The sequence below is a fragment of the Colletotrichum paranaense genome, assembly GCF_030867605.1.
Source record: "Colletotrichum paranaense strain IMI 384185 chromosome Unknown Scaffold_5.1, whole genome shotgun sequence".
Lineage (NCBI taxonomy): Eukaryota > Fungi > Ascomycota > Sordariomycetes > Glomerellales > Glomerellaceae > Colletotrichum > Colletotrichum paranaense.
Window position 1 is genome coordinate 2071015 of NW_026848963.1, and position 25375 is coordinate 2096389.

General features: G+C 50.6%; 7 protein-coding genes across 7 annotated transcripts; 3 read left to right on the top strand and 4 right to left on the bottom strand.

The window, feature by feature from the left end:
- Window positions 1-2447: 2447 nt before the first annotated feature.
- CPAR01_07074 (uncharacterized protein) lies at window positions 2448-2912 on the bottom strand (the record flags this gene model as incomplete). The annotated part of the gene is made up of 1 exon (XM_060491345.1): window positions 2448-2912. The coding sequence occupies one exon, from the start codon at window positions 2910-2912 to the stop codon at window positions 2448-2450; it is 465 nt and encodes a 154-aa protein (XP_060350219.1).
- A 1053-nt stretch (window positions 2913-3965) lies between these two features.
- On the bottom strand, window positions 3966-4542 carry CPAR01_07075 (uncharacterized protein; the record flags this gene model as incomplete). The annotated part of the gene is made up of 2 exons (XM_060491346.1): window positions 3966-4095; window positions 4379-4542. 2 exons carry the CDS (start codon window positions 4540-4542, stop codon window positions 3966-3968), a joined length of 294 nt encoding a protein of 97 aa, XP_060350220.1.
- A 3320-nt stretch (window positions 4543-7862) lies between these two features.
- Window positions 7863-8660, top strand: CPAR01_07076 (peptidase A4 family protein; the record flags this gene model as incomplete). Its single annotated transcript, XM_060491347.1, has 1 exon — window positions 7863-8660. The coding sequence occupies one exon, from the start codon at window positions 7863-7865 to the stop codon at window positions 8658-8660; it is 798 nt and encodes a 265-aa protein (XP_060350221.1).
- Window positions 8661-9485: 825 nt separating this feature from the next.
- CPAR01_07077 (uncharacterized protein) lies at window positions 9486-11280 on the bottom strand (the record flags this gene model as incomplete). The annotated part of the gene is made up of 4 exons (XM_060491348.1): window positions 9486-10614; window positions 10672-10768; window positions 10828-11031; window positions 11088-11280. The coding sequence occupies 4 exons, from the start codon at window positions 11278-11280 to the stop codon at window positions 9486-9488; spliced, it is 1623 nt and encodes a 540-aa protein (XP_060350222.1).
- A 645-nt stretch (window positions 11281-11925) lies between these two features.
- CPAR01_07078 (heterokaryon incompatibility protein) lies at window positions 11926-14042 on the bottom strand (the record flags this gene model as incomplete). Its single annotated transcript, XM_060491349.1, has 2 exons — window positions 11926-13616; window positions 13682-14042. The coding sequence occupies 2 exons, from the start codon at window positions 14040-14042 to the stop codon at window positions 11926-11928; spliced, it is 2052 nt and encodes a 683-aa protein (XP_060350223.1).
- Window positions 14043-17655: 3613 nt separating this feature from the next.
- Window positions 17656-19776, top strand: CPAR01_07079 (uncharacterized protein; the record flags this gene model as incomplete). Its single annotated transcript, XM_060491350.1, has 1 exon — window positions 17656-19776. The coding sequence occupies one exon, from the start codon at window positions 17656-17658 to the stop codon at window positions 19774-19776; it is 2121 nt and encodes a 706-aa protein (XP_060350224.1).
- Window positions 19777-21026: 1250 nt separating this feature from the next.
- Window positions 21027-24572, top strand: CPAR01_07080 (uncharacterized protein; the record flags this gene model as incomplete). Its single annotated transcript, XM_060491351.1, has 8 exons — window positions 21027-21384; window positions 21439-21593; window positions 21679-21715; window positions 21784-22137; window positions 22191-22602; window positions 22670-23267; window positions 23348-24255; window positions 24314-24572. The coding sequence occupies 8 exons, from the start codon at window positions 21027-21029 to the stop codon at window positions 24570-24572; spliced, it is 3081 nt and encodes a 1026-aa protein (XP_060350225.1).
- Window positions 24573-25375: the final 803 nt, after the last annotated feature.

Sequence of the window (25375 nt, forward strand, 5' to 3'; positions counted from 1 at the left end):
CTTTTTCTGCTAGGCACAAGTCAATGCCTCCTTCACATTTCCGTCTTGGTCAAGGATAGACGTGGTTGCTGCTGGCCGCAAGGAACGGGTGGTGGACAATGCGCCGAAAACGTGAAAACGTGTTGACATTACTCGTAATGCGGAAATGTTGTCCACATCGAGGATTTCCCTCTTTTTTACTTTCGGGCGGAGTCACGCGTCCGCAACTCAGAAATTCTGGGGCCGCGCACGTGTATATTCGGCCGATCGGTCGCTGTCTGGACCCGAACAGTCTGACCCGCCGTGGGCAGACAAACTGACTCGGTGAGCCCGACCATTTGGCCGGTGCTGACGCGGAGGAGGACTCGGAGGCAGAAGTCTACTATCGGTTTCAATGACGGGCAGAATTGAACACGAGCACCTTTATGGGTCAATATGTTCTTATCCTTGGGATGTTCTTCCTATACTACATGAGATACAGGGGATTCATAGGTATTAGTTCTCAAAGTTGAGATTACCTCTGTTCTACCTGAGCCAAGTTTTGGCCCTTGCAATTGTGGAACAGATCAGCTGAAGGCTCCAGTAGAATCATCACATCACCATCTAACCAGCGTCATGGACGGAAGTCAATCGCCGATCAACTCACTAAGGCGCTCCGCTATGCGATCATTCGCCGTCACCAGACTACAAATCCGAGATTATATTGAAGTGCGAGATTCTCGGTCTCAACTTGTTTATCGTGTGTTTTGAGTCAGTCTTAACGCAGTTCTATTGGGTGAGAGACTAACCAATACTTCTGCCCAGAGTTCATCAATCTTAGAACTATTGGAAGGCTTCACGCAGGTCGCGCCAGTAACTTGATAGCTTGCGATCATGACTCAAGCCATATCAAGCGCGTTATGCGGGATGATATCGTGGAACGTCGAAAATGAGACGAACACCCCACGCTGACTTGCGGACATGACTCTACCATCTTGAGATCGACAAAGCTAGGCACGGATATATCATCGCACTTTCCCACTCGATGGTGCATTCATGGTTGTTGACACTGTTTCATCAAGGTTCCCAGTGAGTCAACATCATCTCATAGCAACTTCCAGGAATCAGAGCGAAAGTCTTTCCATGGATCCCAAGGACATTCTCGTGAGGCTCGAAGGGTATCGTGTCTTGCTGCAGATTACCTTGATGCCGTGTTTTGATTCGGCTTTGACACACAAGTCTGAACGTAAGGTTCTCCATGGCGTATGACTCTGGGAGGCTTGACCTCAAGACCTCTTCAAGTTGTGACAAGGATTTTGACAAGGAAGATGACGAGTCAAGTCGTCCAGGCGACGACATAATTTGAATGAAGATGATGGAGAAAAGAAATCAACAACGATGGAGGAGTTCTGCGATGCAAGTTCACAAGCGCCGTGGTTTGACACAGGCAAGGTGAGTCCGGGATGACATTTGATATCAGCGTTCTCGATATTAGGGTCTGTATGGTCTTGACTCGTTAGACCCAAAAAACCCTAAGCCTATTTATTGATGTGATTTGGCTGCAGCTTGTGAGTATTCCAGTCCCTACGACACCCCAGAAGCTTTTGGCTCACGATGATCGGCTCTATGCTTGCCACAGGCTATGGCATAACAAAAGGAATCTGGTGCGGCGTCATCGTTGATTCTATGTCAGGCGACTGTATACGATAGAACCATTAGATCTTATGATGGCAATATCTCATTAGAAACTCGTCCCTGGGCTTGTGGATAGTGGTTCGCTGAATTTGAACTGACCGGAGAGGAGGGGCCAAACCAAGCCGGAGCACCAAAGAGACCACAAATGTGATAGACACCGCTCCTAGTATCTTGACTATGCTATGTTCTTAAGCAGACCACCAATGTTGATTATTTAAGCAACAACACCGGCTCATTTGTCCCTCCACATTAGCACGCATCATACATCAGCACGCCTTGTTTTAGCCGGTTTCATATTTGCATTGAATATCACGGTGTTACAAGTTGAAAATAAAATGTTGTTTCTTAATTTGTATTATTAAGGCTACTTCTGATAACTCCTGCTCAGTCCGAAGCTGTGTCTGTGTAATCGATTTGGGCGTTGGTTGATATTGTTGGTGCATTCTGGTTTGGTGGAGGGCGCCGGCCTTCTCATTGTGGGCAGACTTGAAACCTCGCATCGTGGATAAGGGCGATCAGAAGAAAGCCCGTAATCGCGTTGAGTCGATGACTCGGAACTTGTTGGTGCATCCGCCGCGCTTCTGCGAATGCAGCTTTGCTTGGTAGTGGTTCGACATTGTATGTGTGTATGCGATGAAGCCTGGTACGCCGCGGTGGATACGGCCGAGAGTACGCGTACTGATACCAAAAGACTTTTGAATATAGAGACCTTGGTCTCCTGAAGCTCTCAAACACTTAGGATTCTCCCTGTGTGATCTCACATCTCTCGTACTCGGCCCTGGAGAATTTCCTGTCTATCTCCAGAAATGATGCCTCATCCGGACATCCCCTTGGCCGACTTCCAACATCCAGCGTTCCATGATGCCCCATACCCACCATAATCCCAAGCAAATTTCAAGGGCAAAGAATGCTTCTGAGATGGTGACGCGGGAGTCCTTGATGCATGTGGACATTGCCAACAGCATGAAGAAGATAAAGCTGATGATAAATAGACACGCGATGCCCCCCACGCAGAAGCTATCAGTCATACTGTCTCCGACGTCGCTTGTGATTCGTATGCTGTCCGGTAGCCACAGCGCGGTTTGGATTTGTTGAAGGCATCGTACGAAGCTTGTCTTGTAAGGTAAAAACAAGTACCTGAGTAGTTTACGGAGGGCGACATCGAAGATGTAGTAGAAGCCTCCGTTGACCCATGAGTCGGACTCGACGCTTAACATGATATAATCATCCAATTCAGCCATCCAAGCGTCGTCGGCCATCTTGAAGGACTTCTGAGTTTATCGGGGGGATTCCTCTACGAGTTCGACGAATCCAGGAGTATGACGTGTGATTTTGGGTTAAGATCAAAGACCGGGCGGGAATTCAGAAGAATGGTAGTGATGATGTGGGTGACTGAAGGGTCTGGTGAATGGTGACCAAGAGGACGGAGAGTCACACTTATCTTCCAGGCGTGTCTCTTAGGTATACGATGCTGCAGATGCATCGGAGATAAGAAATGTTAACTCCAAAGTTTGCTCAAAGCACTCCGGAACTCGAACTTAGGTCGTCCACTGAATCACTCACCTTTACGGACACCTTTGTGGTATGCTCGGAAGAACGGCCATCCGGCTGTGGATGGGTACATACCTAATGTCGAGTGAATCCTGACATTGGACTTGCCGGCTGCGGAAAGACGTAAGCTGTAAACAGGCAGCAGAGATAAGGCCGACGGGGCTGGTCCTGCTAGGATTGTTCTCATCACGGCAAGACACGGGTTGAGACTCCCCGATGTACTCCTGCTAGGCACTCATGGCATTCACAGCTTCTGAACGTGGACATCTGTTGTGGTTCATGAAGTAAGAACATCCGATGACAAGCAGGCACTTGATGGCAAGAGAGATAGGAGCGGATAGCCGTGTGAGATTGCCTGCCCCAGCAAGCGTCAATGTGGACAGCTTGTGGAATGCAGTGCCAGAATCATAGATCAGCATCGAAATCAAGAAGCGGAAGGGAAACCAAAGACCACCATTATCGCATCAAGATAGTGGCAAAGGACGGACTCTGACAGAAATGCTAAGAGGATCTGGATTCTACGACCAGAAGCACGAAGGTACTCACACTATCTACGACAACCCTAAGCTGTGTGACAGGGGACCCCCTCACCACTGTCATTGTATGTTGGCCGATACAGGAGACACGGGGGATCGGGCGGATGCATGGGCGTGGAGCAAATCCATCATCGTTGTCAATCCCATCTCCCAGATGCAAAAGCAGTTCTTGGTATGCCCTGTGAGGGATCATGGAAGCCATGATGCTCACATGCAAGAAGTTAGTCAAAGCCACTGTGGAGAGATACGAAGGGGGAAATACCTACAAATGTTGTGTCGGGCTGTCCAAACCCATTGGTACATGTAAGAACAGCCCTTGAACCCCCGGAGCCCAACAATATAGGCCACATTCATCCTGGAGGTATCGTAATACCAGGAGCTGAGGAGACAAAAAGGAGAGTCCCAGGAGTCCTAGAACTCGGAAAGATAGGCCACAGCACCCTGGAGGTATTGTAATACCAGGAGCTCAAAAGAGAAAAGGTCCAAAAATTGTCGGGAAAGACGAGATTTGATGACAAAAATTAAGCCGATAAGACTGACATCACGCGCTCGATTTCACGTCGGGTGACTGAGAGCAGTGCGTCCACCATGCGATTGCAAGCAGCGCGATGAGGAAGACTGGGAGGTATATCGCAAACCGGAGTGTGACCTGGTCTTCGAGCCCCGAACTCTCCAACTCGTGTCCACTGGCATCCCGAAGGAAGGCGATCCCGGCCCGCGTGAATCCGGCAATCCGGTGGAGGGCCTCGCCACGAAGGCGGGCTAAGAGGTAAAGAAAAGCGCTGTGAAGGTAAGGATGCATCTCGAACGCTGCTGAGTAACGATCGTAATGGATGGATGCGGATGAAGAAGAAGAAAAGAAGAGATGAATGGAAATGGACGGTTGTGGGATTAAATGGATTGGTCGGAGCATCTGGCGTGATGCATCAAAGGGAAGAGCCTTTCCTATGCTGCTGCCTTTTCGATGAAATGCACAATCGAGGACAGGCAACGGAGGATAATTGAGCATGTAACGGCAAACGTCCCCTGCCGAGTTGGGAACATCGTGCCTCCTCAATGAGACTTTTAGCATCACTACGAGCATCGCAATTGCCCAATCTTCAATATATTCGTCGGTACATGTTCTTTCTGCAAGCCTTGGCCGTTGGCAAACTTCCCTCGGTCATGAAGACTATGATCGTGGCTTCTTCATTGCCCATCGCCATAGTCAATTAAGCCGCCTGCCACACGATGCGCTGATAAGGGGCAGTCTACATCACTGGACAAGAAGAGAAGGAGGGCTCGGTCTCAGCCTATCCTCCCGTTGAGAACTTCCTGCGTTACTGGGCGAACCACGAGAGGTCATTACTGTAGGAACCGCAGTGTGCACCTCCCAAAAGCACTTGGTCTTTCATCTCCTTCCCACATCATTTATCATTTGCACTTGACGAGGGGACTTCCCGCACTCCTTCCAAAGCTCGCGAAAGGTTGAACCTTGTCTTCCCCCAATCGCGTCGTGACAAACCCGTCGACCAGGCAGGAAAGAGACTGGCAGACGACATGTCCAAAGTTGACCTTCGAGGAAGAAGGGGACTTAGTCCAGGTATTCATCATCATTAAGAAGCTGGAAATTCTCTGTCACATTTGCCTTGTGGTTTTTCTCTAAGATATCGGCAGGAGACACCATGCAAGGATCACCTGGGTGATCAACTACCCACTCTTGTCCTCTGCACCAGCTTGATTCACGAGCGCTGTAAGACTTGCGAAGCAGAGCCAAGTATAGTACTTATCTATCCATTTTTGATGATGATCTGCGAACTTGCATGTCCAAGCACGATCATGAGGTTGTCAAGCGTGTCTGATGTCGTATATATTGACGATATGTCATCACTGAGCCGCAAGATTACACATGATGTTAGCAGGCTCCGGCGCCGAAATCATAGTTTTATCTCGTACGATTCATTGAATAGGATATATAAGCAGCCGTACTTGGGTTCGATAAGCTTAAGCAAATGGTTTTGCGGACTGGATCAGTCCCCTCTTGAGATCTGACAATGAATTGCGTTCTGAGATAGAAAACAGATTCACAATCTTTGCATTTAAGGTATGGGGACCAGATTAGGATCCTAGGAGTACGCCAGAACCCCGTCACAGAGTACTGAAGGTTTCACAATGTAGTCAAAACCGTGAAATTATAGTACATCTGATATATCTAGTGAGCTAAAGCATTGCACGTATTCGAGTACTTCCATGTGAGAGCAAAACCGATGCCCATTGCGAATAGGAAGAGAACCAAGTACTAATACGGAACCGGCTCCGTAGATCAAGTATCAAGGTCAAAGTGATGGCAGTCTTCCGGCTGAGCTTGAAATCCTCAAATGTATGTAGCTTTCGGTCTCTTGTCCCATCTTGAAGTTTCAAGAGTCCTGCAACAAAGCACATCCTAGCAATGATGGTGTAAAGAAGGATATGGAAATGCGGGTGTCTCTCATGGGGGTTTGAATTTCTGTGAGATCGAAAGTCTATGTAGGCTTCGTCTCGCCGGACCCCCTCCTTTCAAGTATTGAAGAGGATACACCCTGTCGCTCCTTGTCATGTCACAAAAGATGACTGAGCACATAGCATCATACAACTAAGTAAGCATAAACAACTATTCAAAGAAGCGAGGAGAATCCAAGTTGCAGAAATATTTCTTCTGTTGATCCAAGCGCTAGGGGTGATGCCCGTTGACACCGAGTAGACAGATGGATGGTTTGCAGTCAGCGAAGCATGCTGCAGTACGTGTGAAAGCTTTCGGAATATTTCTTCCGTTGACTTACTAAAATATGTTCATCAGCACGGCCACTTGGTTGTTCGAAGCAAATCTAGGGATCGAAGTCTCTCTTCCAGCCACATGCAGGCTTGTGGGTGTGGTCAAGGTCCGTACTGGAAAGAATCCTACTAAGGTAGTTCAGTTGTCGTCACGCGAAAAGAAGGACGTGCTGGTGTGAACATTCAACCTTGTATATCTCCTGAATAAAGGAACTGACAAGTTTCGGATATCGCGAATATCGACGAGTCTTTTCGTTCACCGTTGCAGACTTAAAGTACAACTGATCTGACAACAGCTAAGGAGAGATAGGCAGTCTTGCCCAAGAAGTATGCGAGTTTTTGGATACGGAAATGATTTTCCACCGACGGCAGCCGGACGTCTCTTCATATGAAAACGCGGATTGTCTATCGTTCGTTCCAGCTCTCTAATCTTGTGATCAGTCGGTCCTTCGAATCCTCATTCCTCTTTGGGGGTATTTCCGCAAAGTGGAGCAGGTGATGTGCCGGATACCCGAGCGGCAGCCGTTGCGGCACAGTCGCGTACGGCGAAATCGCCATCCCGTCATCCAGATCCCGAATGGCGGAGACGTTACGCTACGCTCGAAGTGTGCCTTGAGTCCGAGATATGTCAAGCATTCAGACTTATCGATCCCATAAACGATTGGACCCATGGCATCCCCCCAGGCCTCGGCTTTGCCTACACACCACCATGTCAAGTCTGCAATCATCTGCAAACCCCTGCCTTGGCGGCGTGGTGCCAAGTAACCAACCAACACCAGCGCAGCATTTTGCTTATCCGCCGGCCGAGTCCCCGCAGTGCTAAGCTTTCCCGGCACTTATGTTTAGCCCGCGCGGATAGCGCCATACCTTAAGGCTACTCTTAAAAGGAAAGTGGTATTCGCAGGCGGATCCCTGGATACAACGGTCAACACCAACGGCTTTCACGATGATTCCGGATAAGGGAGGAGCTCAGTCGACGCTGGATGCACTTCGATGCAACAGCGTGATTCTCCATCACGCTCTATGGCTTAACCTCCATTTTCAAAAAGTTCCTTCGGGAAACACGGCATCGCGATATCTACTGACCTGCGAGAAGCAGAATAGCGGCTTCATTGCATCGGGAGGCCGGGACAATGGCGTGAGATATTGGCTGCCGGATGGCCGATGTCGATGTTGATTAAAACAAGCATCACAAAGGATATAAAGATGGGCAAGATTCTCGGCCAAGAAGAAAGAATTTAGAACAGCATCGCCAGCATCAACCCCAACAAGCCCCTTGCCATCTCACCGTCGGTCTCATCCCATCAATCCTCATCTACTTCACCAGTCAAGATGAAGTTCTCCGCTTTCGTCCTCGCCGCCGCTGGCATTGTCGCCGCCGCCCCCGGCACTCAGCTCGTCCAGCGCAACTACTCTCCTCTCACCCCTCGCTCGTCTCGCTCCCGCTACAACTCTTCTCCCATCAAGAGACTCTCCACCGAGGCCGTTGAGACCCTTGAGAAGACCTCCGGTGTCAAGAACGTCGACTACTCCAGCAACTGGGCCGGTGCCGTCAAGATCGGAACCGGATACAACCACGTCACCGGTACCATCACCGTTCCCGAGGTCAGCGGCTCCAGCGGCGCCGCCGCCTCCGCCTGGGTCGGTATCGACGGCGACACCTGCCAGACCGCCATCCTCCAGACCGGTATCTCCTTCTACGCCGACGGCACCTTTGACGCCTGGTACGAGTGGATCCCCGACTACGCCTACAGCTTCTCCGGCTTCTCCGTCTCCGTCGGCGACCAGATCAAGATGACCGTCGACGCCTCCTCCAAGACCAAGGGTGTCGCCACTCTCCAGAACCTCACCACCGGCAAGACCGTCACCCACACCTTCACCAGCACCCCCTCCTCCCTCTGCGAGACCAACGCCGAGTGGATCGTCGAGGCCTTCGAGGAGAACGGCAGCCAGGTCACCCTCGCTGACTTCGGCACCGTCGTCTTCACCGGCGCCGCCGCCTCCGGCTCCAGCGGCTCCACCACCCCTGCCGGTGCTGATATCATTGATATTTCCCCCAACAGCGGCCGCACCATCGAGGCCTCTGCCTCCGTCAGCGGCAGCACCGTCACCGTCAAGTACGTCGGCTAAATGTCTACTCAACCGAGTACATATAACGATGAAACAGCAATCACCCTACTACAAGGTGGTCTGATACAGGGTGGGATCCTGTAATCATGGGGTTGCGGGGAGTGGCGAGGGGTAGATGCTTGGTTTTTCCTATTCTATGTCGAATGGGAAGCATTCCGCTCCTTTTTGGCGATTGATGGTTGACATGGTGTTATGACGCGGTCTTTTGACCATTCATCTTGTGCATATTGGATAGCTTCCACAGTAAATAACAGAACATATTCTGCATTTGACTCTTCCTTTGCATCATGCATTGTATCAAACATGAAAGAATTATTCCTGGTTGGCCTAGCGATCAATTCATTGCCTTAGAACTACGCCTCCTCAACACTTATGCTACTGCGACAGTGATTTGAAGACTGCTTAGATCCTCCCGGCAGTTTTTTCGAAGGATGCGTACCCCAGAGATCTCAGGAAATCCTACTTGATTCGCTCAGGCACGACATTAACAAGTTGAGATAAAGTTCTGACGCCGCCATGTACTAACGAACCTTGATTAGGAGGTGCCAAATGATTCCCCGTTTACTCCGGGTCTGCCCTAAAGTCACACCAGCATGGACGGAAGGATAAATGAAACGGAGAATCAACTATGCCAAGTTCGATGCTTTCCTCGCGAAGATGTGGGCTAAGACTTCAAGTGTGATTGGTGATATGTACATGAATAATCTAAAGGATGCTGCAGAATCTCATTTTACAACCCACCACTTCATCCTCACTTGTTCAACATCTCAGAGTCACAATCTCTGTGGACTCGTAACTTTGACGAGAGTGCAAGAGCTACGAGGCCTAGTAAGGCCACTGGAAAGTGGTAGAAATGTTCACAGACCAAGGCGCACCAGCAGACAACGAGTCCACGCGACGAAGCATGAACTCGCTGTGTCTGAACGCCACGCTAGGGGCATATTGAGGAACCATGTGGCCACTAATCTTGGCAGTGGAATGAGTGAAGCCGCGCTCAGTGTGAACGGATCCTTGGACATTAGCACCGGCCCAGCTCGGAACGTTTTCGTCGACGTTGTTGACTGTAGGGATGAGGAGATCCTCTGAGGGCTGCTTCTGGAATCCCTGCTCGCCGTTCCACTTGATGTACTGAATAGCGAGGGTGGTGACATTGGGCTTGATAACGTAGTCCGCCAGACCAGAGCCGACGTGAACGTTGTTCGTGCGCTCCACAAGGGTTTGGAACTTCTCCTCGTGCTCAGTGCCGTTGTAGTTGTCATTGTAGTCGACGAAGACGGGGTCCTGGCACTCGCTCCATGTAGGGTAGTCCACAGGAACGTGGATCGCCTTCCTAACTTCGGGTCTGTTGAAGTACAAGGTGGTATTGGGAGGGCTGTACATGATGGATGGGAAACCCAGAACATCCCAGAGAACAGGGCAGGTATCAAGGATGTGGTATCCGTTGAAGCAAGGGTTGATGATTGTCGAGATCGCGTCAAAGTGGGCAATAATATCGCACTCCTCCTTGACATTCGCTGCTGGCCAGGGACGCACAGGAGGCGGGTACGCCAAGTGCTTGTTGAAGTACTCATCCAACTGACAGTTCTTGGCGTCTTGCTCGATCTGCTTGTCGGCACCGCTGGGAAGCGCGAAGACGTTCTTCCAGTAGCGATAAAATGACGGGAAAGCGGCGTGATCGAAGTTCATCGCGTCATCGTAAGGCATGACTGGGTCGTAGTAGACCGCGCCCTTGACGTCGAAGTAGCTGGTGTCGTTCTTATCGAGCATGGCGGCGCCGACATAAGGCACGTAGATACCGGCGTAACTTTCGCCGGCAATGTAGATCTTCTTGCCTTGCAGGTCGAAGGTGTTGACAAAGTTCTTCCAGAAGCTGACAAACTGGTCTGCGGTCTCGGCGTTGTCTGTGGCAGTGACATTGCCGCTGCTGAATCCTGTGCCGATGGGGTACTCGACCCTTTCAAGAAAGTTTTAGTACCGTTCTCTTGTGCTCAAGCAGTTCAGGATTTCTCACCAAATCACGTTGGCCAGCTTATGCCATGACCAAGCATTGGCGATAGGCTTGATGGTGCCATACTGCCACAAGAACGGGCCGTTCTCTTGAAGAAAGCCTGTTGTTGAACATTTAGCAACTCATCCTGAGAGAGTTACAGGATTGGGCTTCACTGACCTTCCATGGAGGAGCATCCCGGGCCACCATTGAACCAGATAATGACATCGTCCTTGCCAGCAGGGTTCTCGGTGGGGAAGAACCAAAAGAAGTTCTTCTGCTGCTCACTCTCGGGCTTCGAAGCATCGACCGGAATGAGACCGGCGTAACTCTCGCCGACATCGAAGTCAACGTCCGGGATTCCGGTTCCGTCAACGTAGAAAGCTATGGCTTTGGTGTCAGAGAAGTACCCAGATTGAATAGCACAGAACATATCATACCACTGGTCTTGTTGTTGAAGTACTGCAAGGTGCTGCTGCGACGCATAATCGCCCGTGGTGGAGCTTGCACCTGAGCATGACCAGGAGCGACGCGACGGAGCGGACTCCGGTGCGACTTTGGCGGTGCGTAGGCGGAGATCAGCGGCAAGCTGAGCGCAGCTGTCAGGCCGGCGATGAGACTTGATGTGCGCATCTTGAGGGTATGTCGTTGTCTGTGCCAAGATGTCAAGCTCCAGAGCCTCAAAGTGACCCTGCAGAGCCAAGAAGAGGCCAAGAGATGCGGAGGAACATGGCATCGCTATTTACATGTCGGTAGGTAGGAGTCCAGCGGGTATGGAGGCAAGTCAGGCGCCGGCCAATTGGGACGGACAAATGATACGAGATTTGATCATATTACGGTGGGTAGCGACTTGCCCCAAGGAGGCATGTCGATTGCTATGGCGCGTTCCCCTACTATAATTCTCTATTGCTCATTTGTGATCTTCACAAAACGCGCCGTCTCCCGTTAGCTACTGCATGAGGGATGGTTTGATTCATGTACAAATCAGGCAGGTCAATGGGAGAATCTGGGGCAACCAACTGATAAGAAGACAAAGTGCCGACATAGCCGGTGTCGGAGTGGAGAAAATTGAGATTGATGTCACCGTCTTGGGTGAAATTAGCAAAAGCTTGTTTTGTTACCCCACGGCCAGCCACGGACGTTGGACGGCTGTTCCGGTCGATGCACTGTCACTATCAACGGCCGACTTACTTATCAAGTCTAGCGTCCAAGCAAAAAGTTTCTATGTAGTCCGATTCGAAAACAAAACCATCAGCTCTTCTTCACAACCAACAGCTGTCAGATCAACGTGATGGTCACAAGTTCAGCATGATCGAACCACGTTTGGTCAATGACCTGTCCGACCCCAAGCCTCTTGAACCGTCTATCTGATCCATCTCCGAGGTCTGGCTCTATTTCTGACAGAAACATCACGTTGGAGCCGTCAGGCTTTTCGTTGAATTCGTTGTTCGAAATCTCAGCAAGGTAGAATGGCTCAGCCGGCCACTCGTTCAAGTCAAAGACCATCCACCCACCAGGCGTCATATCTCTTCCAGAAAACAACTTGGTATTCTGCGTCACGAATCCGCCGTACGTGATGGATCCTTTGGGATAGAATTCCATGAAGTAGTAGTCATCCCCAGATCGAGTAGATGGATCTCCTTCTCTTCGTGCCTCCCACTTCTTCAACCGGGCCGAAAACCTCCATGCGGACGCGGAGCCACTTGTCTTGACGCGATTCAGTTCACAAATACAACTTTTCGCCGCACGAGCTGGTGCGAGGAAAGATATAGCTCCAATGGTAGATGTCCAGGACCAATGGGGTTGGTCTCGAAGAGCGAGCGGACGAGTCAACGTCACTTTCGCGAACCAAAGCAGCTGAGTAAGTACGCAATGTGTATGAAACGCTTCGTGGAGCAGAGAGTCATCATGAAATACCCCAGAGGTGTATTCTTCGGCAATTCCTTTGCCAACCTCTGTAGCCAAGCCCAAGATTGCGACCGGCTTGTCCGACTCGTATGTTAGGCTTCTTGCAGCGTAGGTGGACACAAGATCGCACCAGTCTGCATAGAAACCTAAGATCTCTTCGTGATCTACTGTCGAGTCGCTTTTTGGTTTTGCTTCCTTAGCTTGCCGATATCGCCTGGCGCTTTCAAAGAGCCTCTGCTCATCCCCCGATGTCTCATTTTCACCATCCTCGCATTTGAGCAAGGTGCGACACGCCCAGACCATTCGTGCTTTTGTAAAATGAATAACACGAGGGGATAGCATCCATTCTTGAGTAATCCATGCCCGACTCCCGAGCGGGGTTTCGCTGACCGTGGTATCCAGCGCGTCAGGAAACAGAGTTGCCGACATGTATTCTCCTTGATCAGGTTCTCCGTAGGGAAGACGGACGACTGGTTGCAGTGGAGGACGCGGAACAAAGCAACCCTCGGAGCCGTCTCTGGCACCGGACGCGGCGACAGTTATTTCGGCATCTTTATAAATGCGCCCCATCTGAACTGACTCCTTGCGCCAGTCATCAGCGTCATCCTGCACGATGCATAGACTATCAATCCAGAGGTAACGTAAGCCGAGAAACCGTACAATCTTGATGGCATCTTGGAAGGTCCTGGGTAGACTGGCGAACTTGATGACGTTACAATGCTGAGCTAGGTTGTGGGATGTAGTTGTCAGGATTCTTTGCTTTCCCCAGCAATGGCTTAGAGCGGCATAGAAGGCATGGACTCCGTTGGTAACCAGGAGTTTCGGCTCCTCTGATCCATCAGCCGGGTTAACGTCAAGGACCCTAGTGGGCAGTGGTGGCATAATGTTTGAGCCACTCTTTGCCAAGGAAGTCTCTGGCCCAGTAAATGCCTCGTTGCAATCCTTGTGATTGGTTTTGCAAGTGTCGTACCAACGCTGTACCAGCCCGAATGCCTCACTTGAGCCGGAGTTCGTCAATAGCCTCGTCCCGATGACGTCTTGGTTGCGGGCAGGTGCGCTATCTGTGATATGAACATCTTAGCTTATCTTGGCAACTATGGACTTGTTTGTCTGTTGGAGCTCTTACTAGGATCCGAGAATAGACTCATCTTGACCAGATCATAATCGTACTCAATGTCTGGGATATGCACATTGATCCCGAACAACATTGGAGGCTGCACACCGTCTCCAGGGGCGTCCTCTGCCGTATCCAATCCATCGCCGACACCAAACAAGTACAGAGGTTCAGGCTTCGTGTTCGTGCGAAGTTGTTCGTCCGACTTGGGAGTCCTGCAATCCTGGTCCATAGCCAGGCGTATGAGCCTGCAAAAGTCGCATACCTTGGCCAAGTGAATGAGGTCGTGTGCACTATCGATATGGCGATATCCATCAGGCTGAGCCAAGGCTTGCGGGGTAATACCCTTGCAAGCGGAGCAGAGAGCCGCCATTGTTGAATTTGTCAAGGCCAGCCGGGAATTGAACAAGTCTCGTTGATGGAATTTGCAATACTCGAAGAAAATGACTGAGCTCTAAACGCTGTGTTCTTGCCATTGTCGTGGGGGTGCGGTCAGAGTGCTTGCGCGATATTCTGCAATCTCTACATGTATTACAATATCTCCCAACCAGTTGGTGCCAATGTTCTATGCATGTCATCTAAGTCAGCCAAGCTGGAACCCTGTTGGCTTAATATCGCCAAACACGCGTCGTAAAGTGGAGCCACGATGGGGTCGTCCCCCAGCCTCCTCATACTCGTTGTGTTTTGAGACTCACATCCGGGCTTTTCAGTCCAGCGATGTTTATCAAAATACTACATATGCCTCATCTATCTCGTTCCTTTCAGCCGAATGATAGGATCGTTACAAAGTTCCGCATGTCGGATCTGTATCTTGCCGGCTTCGTATGAAATGGATGAGTCCGGGCGAAGAACCCAGAACGATTGGCGACTCATGGGTTGACGCAAAGATTATCGGCGAGAAGATGCAATACATCCGAACGCTTGAAGAAATTTCTTGAATACAGGCAGAGAACGGTTTGAGTAGATTGTTTTAGAGGATTATTGCGACTCTGCTGCTGGTTTTGGTGACATTGGACTCTTCTGCCTTTTTGCTCAAGCCGTTCAAGGTGCGATTGAAGATTAAACAGTCCGCGACAGCGGAGCCAACACCAACAATAGCAAAGCAAGATTCGTCCCTAGCATTGAGTTAGCCAGTGTTGCCGTAAGTACAGTCAAATCAACCCTAGGCCTAGAATCTATTTGATAGGTCGTAATACTTTAGATATTGGGTGACTTGATCAGTTGGGATGGATAATTACTTAGAATTGCGTAATCAAGGACAACTTTGACATCTATACTTATCCGAGAATGCATGTTTGTCAAAGAGAAAAGAACAATAAAATAAAATCAAAGGATGGTTGTCTTTGTTACGTGGCTTATTTCTACAAAAGCTATGTGGAGTCCAACTTAATCAATCTACCTTAGGCAAGTCAATGGATTGAACCTCGGTATGAGCTCAAATCGAACCCCTTGGATCTTCATGGACACGTCTGATTTGGTTGGCTTCATTAAGTCGTGTTGATGAAAGCGCGGAGGCTGACGGGGTCCTGCGTCTCAAACTTTGTCATCTACCAATATTATCTCCATGTCATTTTGTCGAATTGAAAGTCTAATTCGACTACGAATCGCGGGCAGGGCAAAAGCCAATTGGAATCTCAACTAGACTCCGATTAACCCTCCAATCGACGGCTGGAACCTTCATTTTCCATACTACGCAAGATCAGTTGATAGATAGCAATTGACCCTTCGTCAACCACAGAGCCCAACGGTTCGAACCCACTACCCTGGGAAAGGGATACCAACACATCTGGAGTCTCGTCGTAGATGAAGCTCTGAGTTTCTTAGAATTAGTATGATTCTCTTCGGTTTCAGCAGAATCTTCGGTTTCCTTCACTTTCTCAAAGTTCCTTGCCATGCTTGGCAAGACCAACCACAAGTCAAGTGGCCGCATCACATCTGCTGGCGTTCCCGAAAATAGAGAGTGATCCGCGCCCTTGCAGAAGCTGAGAGCGAGATATATTCTCTAAAGCGGTGAGAATGAAACTTGAAAAATTACGAATGACCCTTCTAAGCCTGAGTGACTTCGCTCATTCTGGCAGTGAATCCGACAGGAGACTCGTGTCGAGTTATGATCAGGCGAGGGTGTCTGATATTGGCATATTTAGCTAGCCACAGGTCGAAACATCAACCTAGAGCTATTTTATTCCCACTGTATCTGACGGCTGTCGAGGTGATGTTCAGCGTGGCGTTTTAGTTACTTTTGTGCATTGCAGGGTCTAACTATTGCCCCATCTTGAGACATACCGAGCCCACCAGCGGGCTGCTCCCGTCGGGTAAGTACCCCGTACCTTATACCCACACCCGATCTCAGGAACCCCCCAATAGGTCAACTTCGCATCTAGCTGTACCAACGATGGAGCGACTACCGGTAGTAAGCCTACCTGCGTGCTTATGACTGACTGAATTTGCAGAAGATAATTAATATCACATCAATCTCCGACATTGCTTCATGTCTCATTGCCGCACTCTGGGCACCAGCCTGACTCTCCGTATGATGGCATCAATGTGGAACAGAAGTTGCAATCATGTCATCCAGAGAGGCAGTGAAAGCGTTTATCCTTGTCTCAATCTGTGCAAAGACGCTGGAGAAGCCTAGAGATCGAGAGACTTAGTCCACAATCTGATCCTGTCCACACACGCCAGTGCTCACCATTCATCACTCCATGCGGAACTCCTTGATTGATGGTAGTCGTCTATCGACATGAGTCTTTGTGTCATGAAATATGGACAAAAGTGACTGAGGCCCACTACTCTTTCGACTGTTCATCTGAAAAGGTTGAGAAGTATCCGTCAATCGTCACCGTCTCCAGCCTCCGAAGACAACAATCGGCTTTCCGTACACATTAAGCGGTGTGGCTTGATTATCGACGTTGTGGACTCATGTATATCTAATGCTGTTGGAAAGAGCGATCAGCGGCAACCAGGACAGGGGATGTATGTTTCCTCAAGGCCGGCATTTTCTTGAAGATCAGTTGTCAGAAGTGAGGAATTCCTTTGGGTACTTACAAAATGACCCCCTCCTTCGGCTAAGGTAGGTACCTATATGTCGATATCTCGGAAAGTCCATTGCTTGTGATTGAAGTGCAGCTATCCGCAGTTACGCAAGGTATCTCGGCACGCTCGGGTTGGAGGTACACCAACCACACTCCTCAACAAAGTGTCGGGCTGGGAAGGGGGGCGGATTGCTCACTTTCATCGGCGGGATGGGTGTTCACTATCGTTCCACAACGCTACCATTGCCAGAGAGGCATTGAAACAATCTGATGGAATGCGCATTTGGCGCTCTCCGCCTGAAAGGGAAAGTTGCGACCGACCAGTACCGCTGCAGCTGTCGGGCGTTATTTGGAGTTCTCCCATGCGGGAGATGGAACATATGGAAATGATTAGCGGGTTACACTACGCGGTCGGTCAGACGAGTCTGTCCTATCATATCCCTGTTCGCTTTGAGATGCTCAATTTCGATTAGCACGTTCAAATCAACCATCACCAAGCGTTGTTCTCGAACGACGTTGCTTGTTTGCCTTCAACATACAGGTTCCTTGGAAGAATTCAAGTTGCCAGGCAGAGGCGCACGAGAATCTCCCGATGAGTGTGCTTCCTGCGCGTCCATCCCCTCGTCCGTCTCTCCGTGCCTCTAAAAGAGCAAAGCCAAGAAAAAGAAACCCGCAGGGAAAGGTAACACACAGCCACACCATTGCAGCATACCCATATTGCTGTATTATAACACCATGATCTTGATATGAACCTTGAGATCTTAGGGCTATGAAATGACTTAGTCTGTCTCTTTATGGCACAAGCTTTCAAGTACGTGGTACTTAATCTGCGTGTCCACCTGTTCGTGCCCCTCGACTTTGTCTCTTCCTAAGAACTCATATCTCTACCAGTCTACTTCTCGCCTAGTACCTCCAAGTCCTCGGACAGAAGCACTGGAGAACAAACACCGTGCCATGGCGGAGAGATTGGATCAAGGCCGGAAGTCAGCACTGCTGATAGGCATCGACAAATACGACAGCGATGCGATGCCTGACCTTCACGGTTCCCTCTCTGATGTGGCTACCACCGAAAAGTTCCTCAATGCCGTTGCCGGCATCTCCAACATTACCAAGCTTACCTCCCCGCCGGATCCATCCAATGACCTGCTCCCAACCTTCGACAACGTCACCTCAGCATTCCAGACCCTCGCTGACAACGCTCAGCCCGGCGACTTCATTTATATTCACTATTCGGGCCACGGCACTCGGCGGCCCACCGTCTTCAAGGACCTTAAGCACGACACAGCTCTCCTTGACGAGTGCCTGGTACTCGCCCGTAGCGACCGATTGCTCGATTATCTCCGTGACGTCGAGGTCGCCTTTCTGCTCAAGCAGATAGCCGACAAAGGCGCGACTGTTACCTTCGTGCTTGACTGTTGCCACTCCGGTGGAGCCACACGGGGGGGCGACGGAGACATTGGGGTGCGGGGGGTTGAAGATATCCCGGAAGGGAGCTTCTTCAATTCTAATCGAAATCCCATTCAGTCTGTGGAGGATCTGAAAGATGCCTGGCGCCCGCTCTCAAACGACGTTGAGAACGCCGGTCGTGGCGGCAGTGTGGAAGAGCACTGGATGACGTCGTCCAAGGGGATCAACTTCTTCGCTGCGTGCCAGCCGGACCAGAAAGCGCAGGAGGTGTCGTTCAAACTGCCGTTGAAGAAGGGGCTGTTCACTGATTGCCTCAACCGTATCTTCAACGCCCTCGGAGGGGCAGATTGCCTGCCCCAGCTCAGCTGCGATGTCGTGTTCAACCTCGCTGCAGCGCAACTAGAGAACCACGAGCAAAAGAAACGGGCGGAAGAGCAGCAACCGGTATTTGGCGGCCAGGGAGACTGCCATATTTTTGGCATTGAGAGTGTGGTGCAACCGGCTGTGGTCATTACTAACGTTGAGGAATTGTTCAGCGGCAACATCAAGGTGAAGCTGACAGCTGGCGTGGCCCACGGCGTCATCGTGGATGACATCTTCGCCATCTACCCCAAAGACAGACAGCTTGACAGCCTTGCTGACTACACCGCACCGTTGGCTACCTGCATCGTGACTGCTGTGGAGTATTTCACCTGCACAGCGCACACCGAAGCTAAGGGTACTGACCTCAAACAGAAGAATGAGGTTCAACTCGGCTGCCAGGCTGTTAGTCAGCGCAGCATTTTGAAGGATCACATCCTGCAGCCTAGAAAGGTTTTGGTATCGGCTGCAGATGACAGTGCTGTGTCAGTGGCCCAGAAAGTCCGAGATTGCATCAGCCGGAGCAGCTTTGTCGATCTCGAAGACGACGGCGATTCCTTCTTCAAAGTGCTGGTGCAAAACGATGGCGGTTTCATCATCTCTTTCACCCCAAACCAAGCTGAAGCCAATGTCAAAGACAAAGGGAAGCCCGAAGATGTGCTCTCCCACTTGGTTCACCTAAGCATCTTCTACAACATTTTCAACCTCGCAGAAGACAACGCCGCGCATCAAGAACAAGACCTGACGGTTAGTAAACTCGGCTATCTCGATCAGGGCGTCAAGCCCCCTCCTCCGCGGCAATTCAAGCTGGGTGAAACCTCTCCCCTCCTCAAGGACCTCAAACTGTTCCCGATAGACTCAATCGACATTGTCACAGGCCAAGTTCTAGTTATTGAGGTGAGAAATACCTCGCTCGACAACGTATACGTCGAGATCCTGGACCTGGAGCCGTCGTGGCGGGTGTTACGGGCGTATCCAATGCCGAAGAGGAAGCCGATCATGACGACGCGAGGCCAGGGGACGCTCTTCTTCATCAAGATGTCACCATCGGAGAGGGTGGAAGCCGCTGTCCAGCCCGACACGTTCGACCGATTTGTCGTAATGACCACAACAGAGGGCCGCCTTAATTTCCGTAGAGATGTCCTCCCGGCGCTGAAGCTTGTTGGGCAGGAAGGACCTGGAATTGATAGCAACAGGCCGCGCGTATTGGAACCTGCTGATAGGAATGGTGGGAGGTCTGGGGATGGAGTTGAAGAGCCGCTGTGGTATGTACAGAAACTGGATGTACGGGTGGTCACGGAGGAATGAGTCTGTTGAACGTAGCGATGAATAAATTACATTCATAATTGAGCTGCTGTTGCTGAGAGTGAGCATAGTTCAACCTAGCTTCTTTGATCAAGTAGTAGATGATGTCAATGGACTAGTTTTAACGAGGTGGAACCTTGATCTCGGAACACGTTACGATGACTGCTTCTAGTATGAGCCCGATTATTTCGGCAACGCTATTGGTGATATGCCCCCCGAGGCTGGCTCAGAAGGTGTCAAGATGATATCAGTACCCTTGGAGGAACAGAACTCGGGCTGAGGCATGAGGCATTAGATGGAATTCCGTCTGGTTTGGGATGGTTCAACGAACAATAAGGACTGGCATGACTGTTGAGATGTTTGTTGCTTGTGGACCTGGTCACGAAGTCTTGGCTGCGTGAGCGGGCCGCTGCCGCTGGCACTAGCTATCTGTACACCCGACGATCAGAGGGTGCGGGGCATCTGATACATATGCCTTATTCGAACGACGGTTTTTGGTGGCGTACACGCTATTGATTCTTGCATATCAAATACGGATAGATGCTTCAGTAATTCAGGTAGCCGAGTACCTCAGGTATATCTAAGCACTTACGTAGTTAGCCGCTCGACGCGCGTTCTCTTTGTAACCCTGCGGCAAGAAATATCCCTGAAGACTCCTGCAGGAGACCAGCTCGCCACAAAACGTGACGGCACCTTATAGTCTGCATTGAGTGATCTAGGTCCTGCAAGAGAACCGAGCTGAGATGCAAGAGATATGTCATTTAAATGAGATAAATCATACAAGATAGATGGGACTTATGTCGAGATGGTCTGCTCTTAGATCATCGAATGCGGGGTGATCTGCCGTGTAAGGTGGACCGTATGTATGCAGTGATCAAGGTGGAAGGGACCTTCGAGGGTTGACGAGCTATTGTCGCTTGCGGGGTTTGTTTGCTTGTTTGTTGTTGAACATAGGTTTCACCCGTGAAGGGAAAAGGCGCCAACTTCGCCGATCAGAATCTCAACGTTGCTGGTAGTTTCCCAGGCTTGGCGCCTGTTTGATGGTTCCGATACTATTTCCGAATGCATACAGGATGCTATGATGTCGTCGCCCAGGCGAACTTGATATATCTCGCTCAGCCTCTAGTCGCTCAGCACAACTACGAGCACGAAGTCAAATCTGCTCGGAACTCGAATTATTGACCTATATACACAACTTCAACTAGTTTCTGCGAGTACCTGACTCCAAAACAACTTCATCAGATATCTCCATCATGCCAGCTAACGGAACACAACCCTGCAACATCGACGAGAACCAGGCCAAACATGCCCTCGTCAGCTCGTGGTTTCTCGGCCCGCGGGCTGAGAACCTCGACGTCCTGGAGAAGCTCTTCAGTCAGGCCCTCTTGCGACAGAAAAAGACCCGGATCGAACTCGCGGGCGACATTGACAAGGATATCTTCATCACAGAGGACATGAAGAAATTAGATATTTACCAGCAAAGCATTCATAGGCTCAGCAAGAACTCGGCAGACTTGTCGGGCAAGCTGGCGAAGCATTCTGTACCGTTCTGGTCGCCTCGATACAATGCTCATATGAACATGGATACCACGCTGGCGAGCATCATTGGGTGTAAGTCAGCGTTCACACAGTTGAAATGCAGTTCCTAACGCTTGTGGCTGTAAGACATGTCGACCATGATTTACAACCCCAACAATGTCGCAACCGAGGCAAGCCCATACACAACCGGAGTCGAGAGACAGGTCGGCCAGGAACTTTCTGAGATGCTGGGATATAATCGTCAAGACGAGAACCCCGCTCCCTGGGGGCACATCACCTGCGTAAGTAGCTCCGCTCATAGATCCCGCCCCTCACGTTTATGTCAAGGGACATTCATCATTTCTAACACGTTCTTTATGTTACTAGGATGGATCTGTAGCCAATCTTGAGGCTATTTGGGCAAGTATGGGTCCCCTGCATCTCTTTACGCAAGAAACATGATCTAATCATCCTCTCTTTCCCTCCATGTAGCGCGAAACCTCAAGTTCTACCCAATTTCCCTCAAGCTCGCCATCGAGAAAGGTCCCCTCAACTTCCTCAGCGTCGTCGAGCCGGCATTCGAGGTCGAAACTTGCAACGCCGGCTCGAAGAAGTTCATGGAACTCAGTAACAAGGAGCTCTTAAACCTAACGCCATCCACGGTGCTCTCAATCCCCACATTACTGGGTAAGAAGTACTCCATCAGCCCGGACTTCCTTCAGGACGCACTGAGGCCGTACCTGGTCCAGACGACGGGCAAGGATGAGTTGGAGCGCAAGTTGGAAATTAACCCAGGAAAGTACATGATTTGTGCGACAAAGCATTACTCCTGGCCCAAGGGCGGAGGTGGGTTACTCTATCATTTATCAACGTAGATGAGGCATCCATGTCGCTGACAGGCTCCCAAACAGCCATCTCGGGCATTGGATCCGAAAACTTCGTCGACATTAACGTCGATAACGAGGCTCGGATGAACCCGAAAGACCTTAGGGCCAAACTCGACGAGTGCATCAGTAATAACACTCCCATCTTCGGCGTCGTCGCCATCATGGGATCCACAGAGCACGGCGCGTGCGACCCACTCGCTGAGATCATCAAGATCCGTGACGAGTACCAAAAGAAAGAAGGTGTGTCATTCGCCGTCCACTGTGATGCCGCATGGGGTGGCTATTTTGCCTCACTGCTGTGGGAACGTGACGGCCGCGGTCCGGGCGACATCCCGTACGTGCCGGCGATGCCCCTGAATCCATACACCAAGACACAGCTGGAGGCTTTAAAGCACGCGGATAGCATAACGATCGATCCGCACAAGTGAGTCTTCTCCCTACTGGGTGTGCCTTGTATGTTTCCTTGCCTTTTCTGATATCCACTATCGCAGATCGGGATACATCAACTATCCTGCTGGCGGACTCTGCTACCGAGATGGGCGGATGCGATATCTCCTGACTTGGACGAGTCCCATTGTGTTCCACTCCGACGACGACAAGGGCAGTATGGGCGTCTACGGTGTTGAGGGAAGTAAGCCTGGCGCATCAGCTGTCGCTACCTGGCTTACCCACCAGTCGCTGGGACTTGATCAGGAAGGCTATGGCAGACTGCTCGGCGAGGCCATTTTCTCGTGCACAAAGGTCGGTTCAACCCTCAATTCCCTGCTTCTAGGTATCCTTCTGTGGGCTAACGTCAGTTTTCTCCAACAGCTCTATTGCCACTGGGTCACAATGACGCCGAAGCCTCAGGATCGGCCCGCTGACTCACTTATCGTTGTGCCTCTCATTCGTCTTCCTTCGGAGAGAACACCAGGCATCGGTGTTGAGGTCCAGAAAGACTACATCCGAAAGAATATCCTCGGCCGTGATAACAAGACACTTTTTGAGGACAAAAAGGCCTGGGATCTGCTGTGTGAGCTGGGAGGCGATCTCATGATCAATGCCTTTGCGACCAACTTCACGATTGACAATGAGGTGAATCAGGATGTGGTGAGTCAACTTGCCCCCACTCAGATAGGGGTTCACCCTACCATGTTGCGTCTAGACGCTGATGGACTGTGGTCAACTAGGGCGAAGCCAACTACCTCAACCAATGGATCTTCTCTAAGCTCTCCGTGTCATCTGAGAAGGACGTGGTCAAAGAACGACCGCTCTTCCTCACATCCTCCGAGTTTGGCGAGAAGGCGTACGGCAAGTGCCTAGAGACCTTCAAACTTCGTCTGGGTCTCAAAACAACCGACAAAGAAGGGAACGTCAAGCCCTCGCGAGGTAGCTTACGCTTCCTGGTCAACGTGACCATGAGCCCATGGCCCACAAGCCCCGACTTCATGAGCCGTATGGTCGAGGAGTTCCGCAAGATTGCTGAGCGCGGCGTGAATCGCGTCATCATCCGCAATAAGCGGACTCCCGACTTCCACGGTTTCGTCGTGCAGGGGTTAGAGAAGCTCTACTACACCCACATCGCCATGTTCAACATGGCCAATCATCGCAAGCAGCTCATTATTACGGCTGACCTCCCCGCGAACGTGCAGGCGCGGTACGAAGAGGAGCGCAGCAAGAACCCTGGCCAGTTTTACACCATCGCCAACATGGAGAAAGAGATGCTGGAGAACCTACTCGATGGTCTGCTCAATCCCGATACCGCATCCAAGCTCAAGTTTAGACTGGACAAGGGAATCCCCGCGGGTGATACGCCACCGTTGGAGGAGGGCTTCGCGCTGAGCAATGCGCGGGTGGTGGTTGATGAGTCAATGGCGTTCGCTGCGCTAGATGACGAGTACCCAGCCAAGATGCCCTTCTACCTCTACGGCAGCAAGAGTGAGGTCCACTTGGACCATATTCTTAAGACGGCACCGAACGCGCAAATCAGCGCTGACCTGGTCAAGACAAATCTGACTGAGCATCTGACTGACGAGCAGCTCAAGGAGGGTGTGGTCGTCGTGCTGGATGATGTGTTTGAAGCCAGCTTGCAGCCTTTGTAAGTGCCTCTTTCCCCTTAATGCAGCATCCTTTTATGAGAACATGACTAACAATAGACCCTACTTCAAACCACACAGGCCGACAACAGTACAGGAGTCAGACAAACAGAAGCATGTCCTGAATCTTGAAGCCCCAGGCTTCTCCCTGAAGAAGGGGTTCGACCACAAGGCGTCTGCGTACAAGACGTACGAGGAGGCGAAGAGTGGGAAGGGTCAGTCCATTGCTACGGGAACTATTAGCATTGGCGACGCCGTCTTCGCTGACTGGGATGATGTCAACATGGATCCTGCTGCTGACAATGACCATCAACGCTAAGGTGATTCTCACCACCACATGATCGGTTTGTGGCCTCCTTGGAAACCAGGACAAAGGAACGATATATCCGCGATTCCAGTGGTACCTGTATCATTCGTGGTGTGTGGGCTCGTTATCTAGTCGTAGATACGTAGATCTTAAGTGGTCATTCATATTAGGGGAGTTGTCGATCCATGCTTCCGTCGTCAATTGTAACAAATCGAGCGGCCCTGCAGTTGTAAGAGTCGTTGGCCATGGGGAAGTTGTGACAGTGACTAGGAGCCTTTACGTCTTGATAGGGGTATGCCTTTCGGCTTATCTAGAGTGGCAATTTCGAAACTGTAGACTTCAGCTTCTCGTCAGCCTTGGTAAACTAACGACAACTTCGAATTGCCTGAGGGTATCACGGTCAAGGCTAGAGAATATAGGAGTATTACACTCACATTGCTCAAAGGATGACGTCGCTGAACCTCAATTACTGCATCGGTAACTCATGAGAAATACATCCTAAACCACTCTCAAGAGCCTCGCCTTTACGTTCAGACATGCCTCGTGAAAGTAAAGCACCACATGCAGTCTCACACCAGACTGTCGCTCTAGCCGACAATCATCATATCTGTGTCAATCCGATACAGGAATCTGCTGCACCGTGTTTTCCTTGGCTTGCTTTGCTCGCTTCCTCTCATATCATATCTCGTGGGTTTGGCAGATTGTGGAGCTTTCGGATGCTACAGTGAGACAATGCCCAACAGAGAGACCTGGTTGGGTACCTATCTTGCCACCAGCTAGCAAAGCATGTGAGGCCGCCTCTCTCAGCTGAAAAC